At 34.8% G+C, this 21,005-nt stretch overlaps 1 protein-coding gene across 2 annotated transcripts in view; it reads left to right on the top strand.

Annotated features, from left to right (window-relative positions):
- The first annotated feature begins 7,966 nt into the window (after positions 1–7,966).
- The window catches only part of LOC132311960 (187-kDa microtubule-associated protein AIR9), a 47,731-nt gene continuing 34,692 nt past the window's right edge, over positions 7,967–21,005 (top strand). Inside the window, exons 1-16 of one of the 2 annotated variants that reach the window (XM_059810143.1) lie at positions 7,967–8,236; positions 8,345–8,438; positions 8,934–9,833; positions 12,509–12,580; positions 13,487–13,552; positions 13,772–13,843; positions 13,952–14,017; positions 14,125–14,187; positions 14,261–14,326; positions 14,477–14,576; positions 14,740–14,841; positions 17,264–17,496; positions 17,596–17,710; positions 19,223–19,343; positions 19,501–19,676; positions 20,669–20,804. In XM_059810143.1, the coding sequence (XP_059666126.1) occupies positions 8,976–9,833; positions 12,509–12,580; positions 13,487–13,552; positions 13,772–13,843; positions 13,952–14,017; positions 14,125–14,187; positions 14,261–14,326; positions 14,477–14,576; positions 14,740–14,841; positions 17,264–17,496; positions 17,596–17,710; positions 19,223–19,343; positions 19,501–19,676; positions 20,669–20,804 (2,246 nt within the window). In that variant the 5' untranslated portion in view covers positions 7,967–8,236; positions 8,345–8,438; positions 8,934–8,975. The remainder of the gene's footprint in view (positions 8,237–8,344; positions 8,439–8,933; positions 9,834–12,508; positions 12,581–13,486; positions 13,553–13,771; positions 13,844–13,951; positions 14,018–14,124; positions 14,188–14,260; positions 14,327–14,476; positions 14,577–14,739; positions 14,842–17,263; positions 17,497–17,595; positions 17,711–19,222; positions 19,344–19,500; positions 19,677–20,668; positions 20,805–21,005) is intronic. The other variant, XM_059810151.1, reaches the window with a different exon arrangement.

Raw genomic sequence — 21,005 nt, 5'->3', positions numbered from 1 at the left:
GAATATTGATAAAATAGCCAACCAATAACTCCTCTTAGGGTTGAAAGTTGGCTCATGGCAGTGGCCATTTAGATAGTTGGTTTTAGATGGCGATGGTGATAGAGACCTGTCGGCATTAGACTTGACCTTATAAGAATGGTTTTTTTTTTTTTTTTACACCGATAATGTCAGAAGTGGTAAGAGCGAAGGAAAACTATTTATTCTGTTATCTGTAGTTATCCTTATTCCCGTGTTTGTGCTAGAGTCGGATCGCATCAAAATTATAATATTCAGGAAACTCATCGTTTCCTATTGACGGTGCCAACTGTTGAAGCGAGATTCTGCACGATCCAGAATTACATCTTCCTGCAAAGAGAAGTAATGAACCTTGACAACACCGGTGTGGTCTTTGCCGATAGCTCTCCAATGTTCAAGTTAGTTAACGGAGCTCTGAAATAATAAGAAGATTTAATAGATCAATTATCTCATACCTTTCAAGTCGATAATTTACCTTCTTATAGGAGATGGTAACTGTCGTTACATATGATAACCGTATGAGAGATTTTTTATGATTTTGAGATTTTGAGAATTGATCATTACCCTTATCTCATTTCTCATTTGAATTGCTCATTATCTACATTCAAACTGCCTATTATTTTTATCCTTATCAATATCTACAAGGAGTTATTGTAAATTTAGAGAAATATTTACAATATTTAGAAAATATCCTGCAATCGAATTCATAATTTCCATGAAAATATCCTATAATCAAATTCATAATCTCCATTGAATAAATTTTCTTTTGCTAAAAAATAAATAACAATAAAGAAATAAAATAAAAAATTTATAGTGAAAAGGGTAGATATTGTATTATGAAATGAGGGAATATACATTAATGAGCTTAAGGACTTTTTTGTATTTTCCTTTAAAGAAAAAAAAAAAAACCGAAAAAAGGAGAGTGTAATTGTACAAAAGTGGACTGCGAATATGGGATCCCTTTTAAAATAACAATTATCATTATTTTAATTTAATATTGAATATAACAATTATCATCATTTTAATTTAATATTGAATATGAGCATCTTCAATAGCTATGTGTGTGTATATATATATTTGTGTAAATCTGACGTGTCATAATAAATTTACAAAAAAAAAAAATGGATTATTTATTTTTAGCTCCTAGTTGTTTTATACCTTTTGTGTAAAAATATATCCTGCAATAACAACCAATCAGTGTCATGTCTGGACCCCACATAATTTTTACAAACCTACTTAATATAGGGTTGATTTGTTACATTAATGACGTGATAATGTATCTTAACAAACTGCTGCAGATAAAAAAAAAATATGGAATATGATATTTTGGCCGAGGTATTTGGCCGATTAATTAGGCAGAGTCTACATGGATACTCTCGTGGCAATTTAGCTGGCATTTTCCTTCCTTTATCATTTCTCCTCTATCTCTTCCTCCCTTTAGCATCTCACTCACCACACAAAATCCAGTGAGAAGATGCGGGTGAAGTGATTGTCTTCTGCCGTCAACGTCAACAAAATCACCTAAATTTGTGGGCTTCAAATAGGTCACGGTGGAAGAACGTGAACCTAAAGCGCCGGTCTGTCCTCCCATATTCCGACTCCGGCTCAAATCGGCGCACACGTTCCTGAATCATGAACTTCATCCATGTATTCATTTTAAGTTCGCCATCGCCAGAACAAACCCACTTCAGACGTTTTTTTTTTTTTTTTTAAGGTTCATTGCTAGCTGGACTGCCACATTGTATGCTGCCTAAGAAATAGGCCAAAATAGTCGGTCGGAGTATCACGACTTTAAAAAAATTACACATTATATATGGCAGTGTATATTTTACACAAAAAATTATTTTAACTGAGTGCTGGAGATGCTCTGATAAGATTAATCTTGTCATTTCGAAATCTAGGTAACACAAAAATGGTTGACATAAAAAATTTAGTTATTTATAAGCGTTTTTTAATTATGTTGAGAGTTATGTGCATATTTTGTTTATAGTATATGACAGTATTCAAAAAGACATTTATTTTGAGACACATAATAATATTTATATAAAAAAAAGGTACACAGAATAATACTTTGTTGTCCATGAATTTTAAGATTCATTTATGTTTCGTATTTTATTAATCGTGACATATAAAATTGTATTAAGGAAAATAATTCTTGCATCGAATAGTTGTAGTAAATTGATAGACTTACTCCTTTAATTAGTCAATTATACAATAAATAAGGAAGTAGAGTTCTCCACTTAGTTGTATTTGGTATAAATAGCCAATTAAAAATTATTTGATTAGGCAATTCAATATAAGTGTTTGGTGTAAGTATCGCTATTATTGTATTAATTACAGCTAATTAATATTTGGAGTAAATTACATTAACACCTACTAGGGTTATTGTGCAGGGTTCCATCACTCATTTGAATTTCCACAAAACAAAAAAAAAAAAAAAATTGTCATCTTTCCGTCTATCCCAAAACAATTATCTCAATTCAAAACCAAATATACTATTTTGTTAATATTCCTAATTTATTCTAATTATCTTGAAATTATAAAAACAATTAAAATTATACGAAGTTAAGAAACAACATAAAAAGGGTATATTTAACAATATATTATCAACAACTACAAAAATAAATATTAAAAATCAATAAGAGAAATGATAAATAATATTATCTTGAAAGATATGGCCCGGGAAAATGATAAATGCCACGAATAAAAATTTGTGTCAAATGAATAATAAGCCACGTTTTTGTCTGTCTTCTTATTTTATTCTCTCTCAGATAATTAATTACTTGCACAATAATTTATAGATAAAGCTTAGCTAATCATCCTATATTTTCTTGAATAATTAAATTATTATTGAAATACACCAAAAATGTGTAGGTGAAGCTACTCAACGCTGAGTTGCTAAGCCTTATGCATAATTTATTTGGATACAATCTCTCGCCAAACACCCGGAAAATGTATTCCGGTGAGGTGGTCGACGGTGACAACTACCTATGTCTTTGATGCAATGACTGCCCAGAAGAATAACAGTGACGGGAGGGTCTGATGTTAGAGTTGAGAGAATAACAGTGAAGGGAGGGTGGAGGTGCTTGAGAGAGTGAAATCTCATTACTTGCTCAATGGCATGTTGAAAATACAGAGTGGGTAGACACAAATCAAACCCCCAAAAAATTAATTGATCCAAAGACTTCGATTTCATAAATTCGAATGTAATCCAGGATAAAGTAATCTATGTTCACAATTAACTTTGAAACTTTGCCGGAACACACAAATTCAATGGTGGTTGATACTGGATAATTGATTACTTGTGGAGATTATAAAGCAAGGGGTTGAAGCCTCCATCAATCAGGTGTATAGATTCGTGCCAGATGCAAAATTGGTGACAGAGGCATTGCAGACTTCACCATCTTCTTTCCGATCGAGGACAGTCATGAATCTTAATTATCCCCAATGTTTTTATCTTTTAATTGAAGATTGTATAAATAAAAAGACATAAATGTCCTTATAGACATTACACTTTATTATTTTATCTCTTTGTGTTTCCTATTTTAACGAACAACTGAAATAAAAGTAAGAATGAATAATTACATTGAATTTCTTTCTTTCACTAGGTATAATTTGTTTTTCATTTCATCATTGTTGAGTATCTCTCTGAAATTTAACAATAATTAAAAAATAACAAATCAAATTACAAGTATAAAGGCTTCAATGAATTGTGCAAATTATGGTTCATATTACGAGTAAAAGATCACTGTAAAAAATTGTGACTAGAGGGTCTCCCAAACGAAGATTTACATGCATAATTGAATTAAACTATTGAGTTATATTAAAGTTTATATTCTATAATGACAAGTTTTGTTATTTTTTATTTCTTTAAAATAATAAGCTGATAAATAAACAGTCACTTAATTCGATATAAAATCACAAATATAAATTCGTGAAGTACAACATTTTTCTAAATTAAAATCAAATTATTAGGAGAGAAAATAGAAGGAGGGATAGAAACCTAAAACAATAAGAAAAAAAGGGAAAGCGAGAGAAACGCGGAATCAAGATAAAAAACTACAAAGCCTTTTAAGACATACAAATAGTATAATTTTAAATTTTTATTTGTGTATTGTTGCTATTAGCACTAATAGAACCTTTTATTTGTGTAATTTAACAGTTGTGTTTGTTTACTAACATCATAAGCCCAACTGAATGATTAAGCAAAATAAGACGCTCCGAATAAATTAAAAAATCACAAAGAATTCAACAAACCATTTAATTAGCCCTTAAATTTCAATTTTTAAAATTTTATCAACACGGTGAGATCAATTAGGTTTTTTTTTGGGTAGGGATTCAATTGAGATTCATATGCCCTAATTGAATGTTTTCTGTATCCTTGTGATAATATGAGAGAGTAGATTTTTTCATTTTTTAGTACTTATTTAGGAAAGTGTGGGAGAGAAAAGGTAAGTTGGTGAAAGGGAACTGACGTGGGTAGGGTTTACAAGAGCAGGCCATAATGAATTTCAACGGCAAATAAATAACGTATTCAAATCTTTATTTTTTTATTTTTCACGATGTGTATCACTATTCAAAATTTTAATTTTTAAAAACACTCTTAAAACAAATTTTATTGTTTCCGAAATAACAAAAACACTATTTTTGGATCAAGAAAAGCAACAATGATAAGCACATGCATTTCATACCCACGAGCTGTGCCAAAAAATGGGCTAGAAAAATTATGATTGGTGTGGGACAAGGGGAGCAAAGCAATGAGAGTTTCACCGAATGTGAGGAATCTGAGGATGAGTATTGGTGTGGGACCAGGGGGAGCAAAGCAATGAGAGTTTCACCCAGTAGCATAAAAATAAGCTAAGTATTTAAAATACAATATAAAACATAATATTTCAAATATTATTTCTAACAATACATAATAATAATAATATATTATATAATATATTGTTACCATATTTAAGTTTACCTGTTTTACTTGTTCACTACACATAATTACTTCTATATAAACTCCTTTATATTCACTAACAACATATCAAAACATGTTGGTTTCTTAAAACGTGAAAGTTTTAATAATTGTAGTTTTTTTTTTAGTAATTTGCTCTAATAAATTTACCTTTGTTAATTGATTATGAGGTGTCAATTTCTGAAAACGCGAGGAGAAAATTGTTTGGTATATTTATAGTTGTATTCTTGTATAAATTGTCATCTATCTTCCAAAAAAACGTTTTAAAGAATCATTATATGCTATATGAATAACATAAAAAAATATTGTCACTGTGTCCGACTGCATGGAATTTTAAATTGTCATTTAAATTCACCTCGAACTCACTTGTCTCTTCTCAATCATGCATTAATTGACGCGGGAAGTACTAAAGTTCGACTAAGTTGTTTTTGACTCATTATTATAATTTACCATTCTAGCATGAGTAACTTTTGTTGTGAGATACTTTGCAATGAGATTATGAGAGCCGCAAATTGTTAGCCATATTAGTGTATTTGTGAACTTAATTTATGGATTAGTGATTTTATTTAGTTGATGGTGTTAAGTTATTAAAATTAGGTAAAATGCATTAAACCCCCTTGAACTATGGGGGTTTTGCAACTAACCCCCCTGAACTTTCACTTGTTTGCAATTTGCCCACTCAGGCCACCGGAAAAGATAAAAGACAATTTTACCCTTATTCAAAACTACATCGTTTCTATCTCCCTCTCTCTATTTCTCTATGTGTGTATATATTATAAATATATAGACAGAGAGGAGAGGGAACACATCGATCTCGCCGGCCAGTTATAACGCCACCTCGTTCTTGTTGTCGTTGACCGGCGACATCGACGGTAAGCAGTCGTCGTCCTCGTCGGCGTTCCAAATCACCAACATGTCCCATGTGTCCCGCGAAGAACAGAAGTAAAGGCGGCAAAGACCCGGGCGGCGGAGATGGACCATCACAGCCGAGTCCTCACCGGACGACCTTTTCATAGCCGACCTCTTCACGGCAGCAAACGACGAAAGCAGATCTGACTACCCAGTGTTGTCGAAGGTGCAGACGGTGATGGACTCCCGTAACTCCTTGTGCCACACCCAGCGCGTCCTCACCGCCTCACCAGTAACTCCTTGCGCCGCTGTCCTCTGTCCTCATCGGCGCCGTTTCTGGGTTAGACGGTAACAAAAAACCGTACCAGTTGCAGAGTTCGTGATTTGGGGATTTTTTTTATTTTTTATTTTATTTTTGGTTGAATATTATTTGGGGAAATTTGGCAAAACCATGATCAATTTTATTTTTTTGGTTAGGGTGGATTGGTTGGGCAGAATGGTGACTGTGGAGGTTTTGGGTGGAGAGCGGTGATGGTTTTAATTGGTTGAAGGTGGTGGTGGACTGGTGGTTATGGGTTGGAGGTTTCGGACGGTGGAAAGGATGAAGGCGGCCTCGGCAGTTTCAGCTTTGGATGATGTCGGCTGTGATGCAACGGCGGTGATGGACTGGCGAGGGCTCGGCCGTGAGGAAGAAATGCGGCGGTGGAGTGGACCGGCCGGCAAGGATGAATCCAAGCTTCTTGTTCTGTAAATGGGTTTTGATTTTTTAATTTTTTTGTAATTTTGAAATTTTCTTGTTCTGTAAATGGGATGAATCCAAGCTTCAATGCCTTGGATCGTTTCAATTCTAATGCCAAAGGACCAGTCACGAGCATCTGTAAAACATACAACATATATATATATATATATATAGATAGATGTATACATATATTGGCAGATATATACTGCACAGATCGATGAGGGAGACGGACAAAACGTTAGGGCTTGTTTGGATACTAGTTGGGTCCAAATGTCTTTAAAGGTTATTATGGTCTTTTTACATTCCATAAGGGCTCTATGGTCATTTAGAGAAATATGGGCTATCACATGGTAGAAATCCATCGGCCAGTTGCCGGATTGGGGTAAAGTGTAACCAAACAACATACTTCAGGGGGGTTTTATGCTACTTTATAAATTCAGGGGGGTTTTTTGCTCATTAAGGTATAATTGAAGGGGGTTTAATGCACTTTACCCTTTAAATTATTTGGTATTGTTGTGCATTGTTCCAGATAAAAAGAATGCACTGAATTTAAGTAGAAGGTTAGAGACTTTTGTGTTTAAATTTGGGGGCGTAATAGATTTTGTCTTGGTATTATAAAATTGGATCAAATTGGACATTTACAACTTTACTTGTCATTAGGTTCTTTACGTACGTATCATGAAAATTAATAAATTATATCTAATGTCATATTTAGTAGTATTGAATCAGTGCATTGAATTTCAAATTTAAAATATTTGATACCGTTAAACACTTAGTCACACAATCCTTCTCGATAAGTATCGCTCCCATTCTCATTCTCTACATGCGCTTTCGCTCAAATTCTCTCTGTTTATGATTTAATTTTGCTAGTCTCAAGCTTTCGCTTTTGATCTCACTTTATGTGGCTTAGGTTAAACAAATCGTAAGGGTTTTAAAAAGAATAGTTATTGAATTTAATTTATGAAAGTAAAGTGATAAACTCCGCTATATAATGTCATATAAGAATACGATGTAAGTGGTGGACTCTTACATAAATTGAATTCGATACTTGATAATTGTGTCCTAAATCAATGTTCTTATTAAAAAAAATAAAAAATAACTCTGTGGATTAAATTTTAAGATACGTTAATTTTTTATGCATCTGATGTAGAGAATGAGTGCAGATGTTATTCCATAAAAAATTACTCCCAAATATGCTATCCTCCACTAATCGCCAAGAGGTTCTTGCCAAGTCAGTGACTCAACCGAGTTAACCCGTCGATTATTTGAAATTCGATTTTGAACAACCTGTCCTCCATACGGAGTATTTTTTTTCCGCCAATCCACCGTATGAATTAGAATATATTCGTAATTTAAAGTCCATACTTTATTAAATTCACTTTAACACTGTAATCTTCATTGGCTCTAACGACATCAATCTGTATTTGTGAAGCTTCTTTTGCTGCGGTTATATTAATCTTTCCTCATTCCGCTCCTTCACGCCCAGTCTCTTTCTCTCTCATCTTTTTCATCCGATTCTCTCTCCTACTTTAATTTAACTTTTCGTGCCACGCCGCGAAAACTTCCATATGTATTCTCAACCAACTATGAAACCCTAGAAAAAATTGCCAGTGTTGTTGAACTGTCTCAGTCTCGGCGTCGGCTCTTCACCAGATCTAGAGCCCAACGAGGTAAGGACGATCCGCACCCTTTTTCTCTCTAAATCCATTTTTATCTCTCTTAATTTTCTTAGACCGACACAGAGTACCCTCACAATGTTCGATTTTTTGTTTGAGAAGCTGCATTTCGAACTAGATCCAAGAACGACCCCGTGTGTCCAAGTACAGTTGTTACTGTTCTCAAAGCTATCCGTGAATGTATAGTATCGGACTTGTAAGTAGCTTTTTGTTTTCTTTAAGGGATGTTGTTTTTTCTTTAGCGTACTATATGTATTTGTCGAATGACGAATATTTTTTTAAATTAAATTTTTTTTTTTATCAATTTTTTTAGTTGAATTAACTGGTGGAATTTTAAAGAATTCTTTTATTTTTTTATCTCCCTATTTTTTGTTGGAAGAACTTTGGTACAAATTTACTTGATTTATGCTGTTTGCGCTTGAATGTGTTTGGACGAGTCATTTAGTTATTTAATTATGGTAGCTGAGATTTTTAAACTAAAATGGACGATTCACTTATCAAGATAGCTTAAGTGGAAGTTTTATCATTTAGTTTCTTCTTTCTCCACTTAAATTTTAAAGGATTGAATAATTAAAGTATAAATTAATTTCCTTTTTATTCTCTTCCAATTATATTGGAAATCAGTTAAGAGGATTGATGCAAATTTACTCGATTTTACCCTGTAACTGTTATCCGATTGTGTTTGGATCAGACAATTAGTTCTTGAATTGCTGGAGCTGGGGTTTGCACCAAAATGGAGGATCCATTAGTTCATTCCAGCAAAGAATCGGTGGAAAAGCCCCAAAATCTAGGGTTAAAGAAGCAATCTTTGGCTGAGAGTGTGAAAGGAACATCAAAAATTGTAAGATCACGTGTTACGGAGACGACAAAGGCATCAGGACCAGCTGGGTCTACCAGTAAGAGAAGGGCACCGAAGAGTGATTCAGATTTAAGTTTGAATGTGGTGAAATCAACTGGGACAAAATCAACAGTAACTGGTTCTTCACGGAGTTCGGATTCAGTTCCAGTAACTAGAAGGACCAGCACTGGTGGTTTGCCTGAGAGGCAACCGCTTTCCACTACAAAACGGCAAAGTGCTGTCAGTTCAACCATGGGTAAAAAGGCTAGCCCTTTGGCCTTGGAACCGTTGAGACGGTCCCTTCCGGAAGTTCGAAGGAGTTCATTGCCTTCAGTTGTTACCAACACTCCTCAGCGGGCAACCATTTCGGAGACTCGAAAGTCACTTCCTTCTTCGACCACTACTCGAACTTCCAGAACATTGCCCAATTCTGATGCAATCAAGCAAGATTCTGTTAAGAAGTCTTCATTGAAATCCCCGTCCTCTGTTTCCTCGGTTTCTTCTTCAAGGAGAGTTTCTTCTGCATCGTTAGACAGCACAGCCAGCAGCTCCAATAGGAAGGTGGTTCCAAAGGTCTCTTCCCCATCGTCTCGGTCAGGTTCAATTACAAGTAGATCAAAAGTTGGGTCTTTGTCCTCGTCGTTAGACAGGAGTTCTAGTTTATCTGGTCGGAGGAAAGCAGCGACACCAGAAAGCCGGGATTCTCGTTTTATTATACTTCCGCAGGTGGAAATTAAAGCTGGCGATGATGTGGTAAGCACTGCTGTAACAAACCTTTTAAGCATGAATGTTGGCATGAATTAGTTCTGTATCAATTCATAAACTGGTCAAAGCCCGGCTGCTTTGACAGGGAAATGTGCCAAGTACCTTTTTTTTTTGATAAGTAAAAAATGTGCCAAGTACCTTATCCTTTTTTTTTTTTCTGTGTGTGTGTTCGCGCGCGCGCGGGGTGTGGTGTTCTGTTTCAAGTTGTAACTAGACCTGACGAACCTTGTTCTTGGATGGGTATGGGGGTTCTGTGAGAACTAAAAACTGCCAATTGTTAGATTTATAATAACAAGAAGATGGTTTAGTCCATTTTCACGTTTAAGCATGGATTTAAAAAGGTTATGCATATAAAATGTGTATTAGCATGGTCATAATAGTTTAGTTGGATTCTTCCTGGAGAACACTTGATATAGAACCAATAATTTCTCTGAGGGGTTGAGAAACAGATGAAGGGGATGAAAAATATAGTGAAAGGATGAGACTAGACGGACTGAGGGGTTGGGAAAGCAAAAAACACAAGAGGGATTCTGTAACCTAAATATTTTTCAATAATCAAAATATGCTTTGCTATGGTACACAACCTTTTATAGGCAAAACCCTAAATAAGCAACCCTAAAATAAAATAATTTAAAATATCAAATAAACAAAAATCCTGCAATGAAAATACTAAAATAACCCCAACAAAATGTCCATACGCCTATGTTTGGTGTAGGTGAAAACTCTTCACAGTCTCCATCAACAGGCATTAGTGTCATCATCATTAATTTGCTTCAAGTTGTACCTTTCACCTTTCAATGCTTCTATTCAAGATCTTTTATGGTGTTTTGGTTCTTATAATTCTTAACTTAAAATTTTAAAGATATCTTTACTTGAACATTTCGAGTCAAGAACTGAGGATGGACTAGTTACTTAATTGAAGGTCAATTCAGGTGGACTTGAAAAAGATCAATGTATTTTTTCATAGTAGGAAGTAAAGTGGTTGACCCTGTTCATATGGGATTAAGGCAAGGATGATGTTGATGATTTTCTAAAGTAGTTTGGTGCAGCGTCTTTGTAAAAGGATCTACAAGGTTGCTCTCGAAAAAAGTCCTGGTCAACCTCTATTTGCTTAGTCCTGTCCGATTTTTTTGGAGTAACAGGCCTAGTGACATCCATACCCCACATAGCAAAATATGGCTATATTTACCTTATGCACCGCAAGTCACAGGACTCTGCCATTAGAGTTTTGTATTGAGTTTACGGATTTGAATTCTCCCCTAAAATTCAATGGTCAAACCGTACTTGAGAGAAGATCATTAATATATTCTAAAAACAATTTAATCTGTAGCTAAAATGGAGAATACACTAGGGTGAAGATTTCAGGACGTGTCTATGAAATTGTGCATCTCTAGGGAAGAGATGTAAAGAGAATATATAGACGGATTCTTTTGAATTTGCTAGCTCCAGAAGATGAAAATGTAATGTTATCTTGCACTTGTGAACATATCAACTCAACCCAAGTATTAAAGCTACAATTGATATGCTCTGATATCAATTATTGAAACATAAGATTGTTACTCAAAATATGTAAGCAATGGCTTGGACCTAAAGGGAAAGTGAATAGGTCTTATGGATATTAATCTCTAATTTCTGTTATTTCTAGTTAGTTGTTCTGACATTCATCACATGCACAATCATGCATCCATAAAAAGTAAAGCAGAGTAGAGACCAAAATTTCACGTGAAAAATCCTAAAAGGAAAAACCACATGACTAATGACTTAGTCTAGCCAGGAGGAATGATCCACTATATGAGTAAGAATTTACAACTAGAGTAATAGTTTCCACACCCTAGAACCCTTAGTTACCTCTTCACTGATTGACATCAAATTTATCATTCAAGTCTCTAGGCTATATTTCCACCCATCAAGAGACTTTGCCCTTCACAGAAACGTTTCTCTAATGATTGTCCATTCTTCTGCTCAGAAATCTAATCTGTCCCCTGCTCACTCGCTTAAGTCCGTGTTGAGACTGTTTGGAAATGACACCTACTACCAGTCATGCTCTACTGTGACAAGCTCAACGCTACTTACAAGGCATCATATCATGTCTTCCATGCTCGTAGCAAGCATATTGAGCTTGATTACCACTTCATTTTGGAACTTGTTCTCCCTGATAGCCATTGTGTTTAATTTGTTCCTTCTGTTGACCAAACTGCAGATTTCTTCACTAAGGAGCTTCACATGCATCACTTTGAGCTTCTGCGTTCCAAACTCGTCCTCCTAGACCATTGAGTTTGTGGGGGAGTGTTCCCCTAGATTTTGGCTTGATTAATACATGTAATATTCGTATATCTTATGTTACATATGTTTAGGTTGCAACTCCCTTAGATTAAGGTTATTAGGCTTGAATAATGCTTGTATATTTGCATATCTTCTCTTAGATATGTTTAGGTTTATTTATTGGCTAAACTTACATGTAGCCTAGTTTTAGGCTTGCCTTTGTACATTTATTTTTATGGTTCCATGTAACACGTGTAAATTACCCTATTGGAATGAATACAATGGTGGTGAATTTTCACAATTCTTTTTAACTCTCTCACTTGTTAATATACACATCATTCTTTTGTGCTTCTTCAATCTTTCACTCTCTTAATTTTTTTTTCTTTTCTATATCTTATCAGAGGTTGGATCTTAGGGGTCATAGAATTCGAAGTCTTAATGCTAGTGGGTTGAACTTGTCGCCAAATTTGGAGGTAAGTTGAGTAATATCTATTCTTTATGTCTTTTTGAAGGACAGGGTTCTTGACGTATCCTCATTTCTATTCGTAAATATCTATTTCTTATATATAAAATATTGGATACTTATTACTGATGAAGTAAATTTTTTTGGAGGTAAGTTGATCAAATATCTATGCTTCCTGTCTTTTTGAAGACCAAGGATCTTGTGTACTCTCATTTCTATTAGTAAATATCCATTGTTCTTATAGAAAATATTGGATGCTTTAACTTTTGTTGTTGATGAAGTATATTTTCTTGGTATGTCGTTGGATTATTTATTGAAGAACTTCTAGTACACAGTTTTGATCTGCAACCAAGCACTTATGCTTAACTTAACAATAACACGTGTTCATTGCTTTTGTTGTTCATTAGGAGATATTTCTACTTTGGATTGATTATTGATGTAACACATTGTAAGACATACTTCTTTGTTGTTCTATGGAGTTATGTAACAAGGACAGTGGCAGGAGTGTCTTGGAATTACTACAAAATTTGTTGAAGCTCTTGTAGAACAGTAGGATTTACCAAATATTAATAACTAAAACTGAACAATGGAATATTACATTAAAATTTTCAGTTACAACAGTACTTATTTGAGTATTTCCAGAATAGAAGGTTTTGATATCCGAATCTCCTTGTTAAGGCCACTAGTTTTTGATTGTGAATCGGTCTAGAAGGGTGACCACTTAATCTACAATCGTCATGTTTTCTGTTTTGTGCAATTTAATTGTTCAAAATTACTTATGTATTGGAAAACTATTATTGAAAATTTGAATTCTTGTTTCTTAGCAGTATCATGATGGAGGGCAGGTATTGCTTGCTCCCCACATTTCTGGCTTTTTGAATAATAATAGTTACTTTTGAAATAATTTTTTTGGCAGTTTGTTTATCTCAGAGACAATCTCTTATCCACACTGGAAGGTATTGAAATACTGAAGCGGGTTAAGGTACAGTTATGAAATTCCTTTTTGTCAGTTTGACAAGAAATTGAACAGCTAGTCTATTGGACGTATTTTTGAGTTTCAAAATGAACATGATCATATACTTATATTTTCATGTTTTCAGTGCTGCAAGTTGTTAGAGCTTTTATTTTAACATTTAATATATATATATATATATTTGATGACTGAAGCTTGACAGCTTAAGCAATGTTATTTGCTTTCCAGGTTCTTGATTTGAGCTTTAACGATTTCAAAGGGCCTGGATTTGAACCACTTGAGAATTGCAAAGTCCTACAGGTCTGTGTGTTTCATATATATTGATATCTTATGAGGCATATGATGGAATGTGGTATTCTAGTTTTTTAACAAGCAATAACGTTCTTCAATAATTTATTATTCATGTAGCAACTATATCTGGCTGGGAATCAAATCACATCACTTGTAAGCCTGCCTGAGCTTCCTAATTTGGAGGTAAACATTTGAGTATTGTTTGTGGTTTTGCATTCTAGCGTTGCGTTTCAGAATCCATTATTGTTGTAAAATTTGTATTAATATTGTTTATTTTTTTCTTTTCCCAGTTTCTGTCTGTTGCTCAAAATAAGTTGAAGACTCTTTCAATGGCTAGTCAGCCTCGACTGCAGGTTTGCTTGTTCCTTTATTTATTCGATGCTTGATACTTCCATATATTCTTGTATAGTCACTTCTTGTTGACAGGTACTAGCTGCCAGCAAAAACAAAATATCAACTTTGAAGGGTTTCCCACATTTACCGGCTCTCGAGGTAGTTATTGATGTCTAACCTGAGTGCAATGTTGTTACTAAAGCAGTTTTCCATGTCTTTTTAACTCGTGCACACAAACACATGCTCATGGCACACAGAGGCATACTAATTTTATTTTATCCCCCCCCAATACTGTTGTGGGTGCTGCAGCATCTGAGAGTGGAGGAGAATCCTATACTTGAGATGCCTCATCTAGAAGCAGCTTCTATTTTGCTTGTTGGCCCAACTTTGAAAAAGTTCAATGATAGAGGTATGCTGAAATGAGCTAATTTCTTGGTTTTTGGAATTTCAGCTATAATTTTGTTTATATGTGCCTCAAAACTGCCTTTTTCTTTGTTTCATTCTTGCTTTTCCCTGATTTTTTTTTTCTTTTTAATTGTCCTTTACGTATATATCATTGAAAATTCTTAAAGATCTTTCTCGAGAGGAGTTGGCAATTTCCAAGCGATACCCTGCTCACACTTCCTATTGCATTAGAGGCGGTTGGGAGTTTTGCCGTGCAGAGCATGCAGTTGGTTAGTTTCTGAGGACTCGCTGTTGCTTTCATGATTGATTCGTGTATTATCTACCCAAATCATACACTTTTTCCCACTCAACAAATAAAAGAACTGGTTCACTCATCATGTCATTCAGTCAAATTCAATTGATTCCACCATAATGTGTGCTGAGTTTGGGTTTTGATGTTGGATTTAAGCAAGTGTACATTTGTATTGAGGTGAGCATATGATTGTTATTTTTGTTGGGTATTGTACCTTCTAATTACTATTTACCAATATCAAAGATTTTGGCTGTGAATGGATATTGTTAGGTGAAGCACTTACATAAATAGAAAAGAAGGGGAAGTGAAGCCATTTTTTCCATGAATAAGTCGCATAGTATGTAAGCAGTAGTGCTGCACACGCATATATATATATATAATTATATATATATATATTTATGTGTATATATTTAGAAGTGTAACAAAGTATTTATTGGTGCAGACATTGCAGATAAATGCTCCTCTATGTTAGTATATTAGTGGTCCTTGAATGAGTTTGACCTACCCATCTTTTCCTTATGATGGTAAAGTAAAGCACTTTATTTTTTTAAATTAAGTAAAGTTCCTGAATTCGCTATCCTGTGGTTTGTGGTTGAGGGGAGGGACATAATCCATTGCCAATTTGAAAGCAATGACTTGCTTGACTTTTGAGTCAAAATCTTTGACTAGTGTTGACCACCATCTGCTCTAAAAGCTTAAGCTGTTAGAGAGGGTGTAACTTTGATATTTAAATCCTTCAACACGCCACATCTTCGCTCCAACACGTATTTTCAATTTTAATTATCAGGGTGATGGTGAGGTTTGAACCGAGACTTTTGGCTCTGATACCATGTTAACCACTCTCTACTCTTAAAGCTTAAGCTGTTAGAGAGGGTGTAACTTTAATATTGAATTCCTTCAACAACTACAATGAAGTATCTAGTCTCTAAAGAGGCGTTGTAACCAAAACTTATATTTTCATTTAATCTAAATTCAATCATGATAGACATATTGGTGATCTGTTGATTATTTTTTCTCCACTCATTTACAGGTGTGAAATATGTAGGTCTTCTAGATATTAATTTTCATTATTCCTTTTACAAGCTGTTTTCTTATTGAAAAAGTTATCCATTTGTCTTCTAATCTTCTTATTATTTTTATTTGTTTAATTTTTATACATTTAATATAGTTATGGTATTGTCCGGCAAAGGCTTCGGACCAACTCTAGCAAGCGCTTTATAGTTGTCATTATCAAAAAAGTTATTGTCTTTTCAAGTTACCTGTATAATATTTCAGTGTAAAAGGAGTGGAGTAGCTTCTTTAAGTTTTTTTTTTTTTTTTTACATTGGCACTTCTTTAAGATTCATATTACAACAACAACAGCCAAGCCTTTTCCCAATTACTTGGGGTTGGCTACATGAATCCCATGTTTCCATTCCTCTCTATTTAAGGCCATAGCCTTGGTCAATCTACATCCTATCAGTTCGTTCTTTACTAACTCTACCCATGTTAACCTTGGTCTTCCTCTTCTCCTAGTACTACCCTCTATATGGACTATGTCACTTTTCCTCACTGGCGCACTTAAATGTCTTCTTTGCACATACCCAAACCATCTTAACCTATTTTCTCTCATTTTATCTCCAATTGGTGCTACTCCAACCAACTCCTGAATGTGACCATTTTTAAATCTATCATTTCTAGTCTTACCGCACATTTATCTCAACATTCTCATTTATGCTGCACTCACTTTATGCAAATGTTGTTTCCTAGCTGTCCAACATTCGGTACCATAAAGAATGGCTGGTCTAATAGTTATTCTATAGAACTCCCCTTTCAATCGTAAGGGGATACGCCTATCACACAATATACTAGATGCACTCCTCTATTTAACCCATCTTGTCTTGATTGTTTATGATTCATTATAGTAATATTTATTTATTATCTATTTTCCAGAATAAAATGAAGCAACAACAGTATCTAATGCTGATTTTCCCTGCATAAAGTTCGAAAATGACTCTGGAAAAACTTGTTTTTCGCACTTACGATTGATAAATGGTAAATTTTGTAAGCTCTTTTATTCAAAGGAGAATTTAAGCAATCTTCTGGTTATTCAAGCTTTACAATAATCGCACATTTCCAGTAAGATGGTATACTTTGTTGGCTGGTAATTTCTTTTAGACTTGTGTGGCTATATATTTTCTTGATCTAACATTATCATTTGTCGCATGTTGTGTACGTTCTTGGGGTTCGAGACTATTTAATGTGACTTAATTTTTCAGTCATGGATAAAAATGTGCAGAAGTATCATAATATTGTCGTCGTCATCGTCATCATCATAATTGTTGTTATTCTCATTATTGCTGTTATATCTCTGTTCTCTTTTGCACTCTCTCTCCTTAAATTTATGGTCCCTTGAACAGATTCAACGTTTCGGTTTCTTGTCGAACAATGGAAAGATCAATTTCCTCCAGATTATCTGCTCAAGGAAGCATATGTGGATCAACCATTTGAAGAAGATGCTTGTTGCTGCCATTTTAATTTCATCAAAGACAAAGCTGGGAGCAGTGATACAGAATTAGTGTTGAAATATCAATGGTTTGTTGGAGAGAGAACTCCTTCAAATTTTACAGCTATTCCTGATGCCACTGGCGAAGTATGGATTTTTGCTGTTTTATTACCATCTGAGCTTCTGAATATTACCGTTTTCTTTCTTCTTGATATTTCATCATGCTGATAACTCTATGATGGCAAGGTGTACTGGCCAAAGCACGATGACATTGAAAGAATTCTGAAAGTGGACTGCACTCCCATGTTAGGAGGGACTGAATATCCCTCAATTTTTGCTATTTCTTCGCCAGTTTCAGCTGGTAGGGTTTTCTCCGTAATCTAAAATGAATAGTTTCTGTTCTGACAGTCCTCCAGTTTAAGCCTTTTGGTGTGGTTGGGGAATTTTTAGTTCCTCTCTGTGTATATCATATTTATGGCTTCTGATTCAAATAAATATGGGCTAGAGATGCAGCATGATAATACAAAAAATTTAACAGTTTTTGAGGTAATTTCAAAATACTCGTGGCAGAATGTCAATGAATGTCGCTTCAAAAATCAATCCAAAGCAGAAATATCTCCTACTTAAATTACTGATGGCAAAAAAAAAAAAAAAATAATAGATACTAAAAGCAAAAGAGTATGCAAAAAAAATCTAATTACTGAAGTTCTCTACTTTCATTATGTCTCAACACTGATGTACGATTGTCCCATCTCTCCATAAACCACAAAGTAGCACATCATGCTTAAGGTCATTTTCCATCCAAAGCTCAAAAAATGACAAAAAGTTTCCGAAGTACTTGTTAGCAGTTCTATAGATGGCAGCCATAAAACTCGTAATTGCTCAAACACCCCATGTAACATCCTGGAAATATTTTCCAAGATTAGGGTTAAAAACCCTACGTAAGACTTAAAATACACTTAAAACTCTTAAATTACAAATCAGGGGGAAGATAGTCATTTTATAGCAAATTTGGATTTGGGTCAATCGAACTCAAGATGGATCTATTGAAAGCAATGAACGGCAAGAGGGGGGGGAGATTCCCCCTTTAGAGGTGACTTCTCCCGCTAGGCAATGTGGGACGTCACAGTTGGAGTGGACAAGTTTTTATGTAGTGTTTTGTGATCCATATGCAGTTTTAACAGATATAAGATCTGCAGTGGTTTATGATACAAATGTTAAGCTATTGAGAAGCATTGATGTCTACACTGGTAAATATCCTTACAAGAATACGATGTCCATTGGAAACGAGGATGTTAAGATGGACGCTTGCCAAGCCAAGACCAATCCAAGAAATTATTAGCATGGAATAAATGCATTGACAAAAAGCTGAAGTGTTAGTGACTAACCGAAAAAAAAGAAACTGAGGTATTAGCGATTGAGGATGGCTTGAGAACAAGTACTTTGAAATGGATAGGCTACGTGAAACAAGAACTAATGACTGCTTCAACGAGGAACAGTAATTTGGGCCAGGTTAAACTGGTAAAGGGTGTAAAATTGCAAAAAAAGAATTGTTTGGGTTTATCAGCTGGCCTATTGTTCAATCAAAGATCACCCTTGAACAAGTTGTAAGGCAAAAAAGATTTATCAGCTGATATAAATAGTTTGGGTTCCACTTCAATTGAGATCTTTTGATTTCCGTTGGCTTCTTCAGTCATGATTGCTATCTTTCTCAGTTGTTCATTCTAGTTACATCTTATTTTTCTCTTTCTTAATATTGGAACGAACTTATCTGTCATTGCATTGTTGTACATGTTAGTTAAAAGAGTGCTCATATGGTGTGTGCCTCCTGAATTTACCCTTGCATTCATTGTTAATTTTCTTTTCTACAAAGGAACTGGATGTCCAAAGGTTTTGAAGATTGATGTGCGTGGGGAACTAGTGGAGGGAAACACCATCAGGGGTTATGCAGAAATTGCATGGTGTGGTGGGACTCCAGGGAAAGGTGTTGCTAGGTGAGTTTTTTTATTTTTATTTTTTATGTTTATTTTTATTTGAAAGGTTGCAGGTATATCACTCCATCAAAGTCTAAAAGTATGATTGTCCTCCAAAAGAGCCTTTTAACGCCTCTGGGATGCAGCTAATAATCCAACTTTTCTCCACAATCTCCAGTTGGTTAAGGAGAAAATGGAATAGCAGCCCGCTGGTTATTGTTGGTGCAGAAGATGAGGAATATCGGCTGACTCTTGATGATGTTGATTCGTGTTTGGTTTTCATGTACACTCCTGTAACGGAAGAAGGTGCCAAAGGAGAACCGCAATATGCAATTACAGATTATGTCAAACCAGGTGAGAGGTGGATACAAGTTCTGTGCATATAATGTTCATTATTATTATTATAATTACTTGTTTCAACACAAGCAAATATTTTGGTTCAGACCATCACATGATATCTTGAATGAGATTGTTACAGTATCAACCTTAGAAAGCTGTTCCTAGATTATTGTTATAAATGATGGAAACAGGAGAAAAAGAGTCGTCTCTGAACTATGCTAACTTATATACTAAACATAAATTGAAATCAAATCTTTTTCTGTACATTACAGTTGTCCCTTTCTTCTAGTATTTAGAAGCCTTGCTTGTATTTTTGTCGAACATGTCAGTTAGGGAGCTATTTTGAGACAGTTTCCCATTTGTTTGGTGATGAGCCAAAGTAGTCAATAACTTCTGAATAAAAAGGGTAATTCAAGTCATAATAGTTTATTCAGCCGTTTGGTTTTGATCTTAAATCCTAAAATAAAGTAAGCACCTGAACTTTTTTTACTAACAATTGATGACTGCAGTCCTTCCTTGAAATCAGACTTAAAAAAGATTTGATCAAGGTTGCTGTATGAGTGGGGTGGTCGTGGGACTTATGGTTTAAACTCATGCTCTGAGTACTGAGGGACTATCCATTCTTCTCATGTAGCTCTTTTGCATTTACTTCAGAGTCCCTTTGGTTATCCAATTGACAGCATTTGTAAATATATAGTTTCCTCTGCAATTGTATTTGGTTTTGATCTCTTAAATGTTTTTTTTCGGTAATTAAGTGAATTGTGTTAATGATCTCTTAAATGTTGCTCACATTAACTCCTTTTTTATTATCTCAGAGCAGAGCACATTGGAGTTCAACACATAACATTGCAACTTATCTGCTTTTACTACTTTTCCTAAAGGACACATGTTGCTTATACTCTCTCTATGCTTTTCCTCTTTGTCTCCCTTCTCCCTTTATCCCTTCTGGCATTTCCTTGCTTTAACCAATTACTAAGTCAATGAAATGAGTATCTTCCTATTGGCAGCTCCTCCGTCAGTCGATAATGTGCAAATTATTGGTGTTGCTGTCGAAGGAAATACCATTAGAGGAGTTGGAGAGTACTTTGGAGGAAGAGAAGGTCCCAGCAAGTTTGAGTGGTTGCACGAGGACATGGATACTGGGTTAGTATCTTGTTTACCATAATGCTGTTGGGTTCTATTGGAGGACTGACTGTTAGGTCATATCTCAATGAATTAATTTGACCATTTGTTTCATTTAATAAAGATAATAGTGCAAAATAGGTGGTCCACACGGATTTTATGGGATTGCTATTTCATTGACTTTAATAATGTGAAGGCACGTAGACTAGGAGTCAAATTATT

The sequence above is a fragment of the Cornus florida genome, unplaced genomic scaffold, assembly GCF_030987335.1.
Source record: "Cornus florida cultivar Cherokee Brave unplaced genomic scaffold, ASM3098733v1 CherokeeBrave_3.0.0_Hap2_Chr01, whole genome shotgun sequence".
NCBI classification, from domain to species: Eukaryota; Viridiplantae; Streptophyta; class Magnoliopsida; order Cornales; family Cornaceae; genus Cornus; species Cornus florida.
This window is presented reverse-complemented; position numbering and strand designations above follow the sequence as displayed.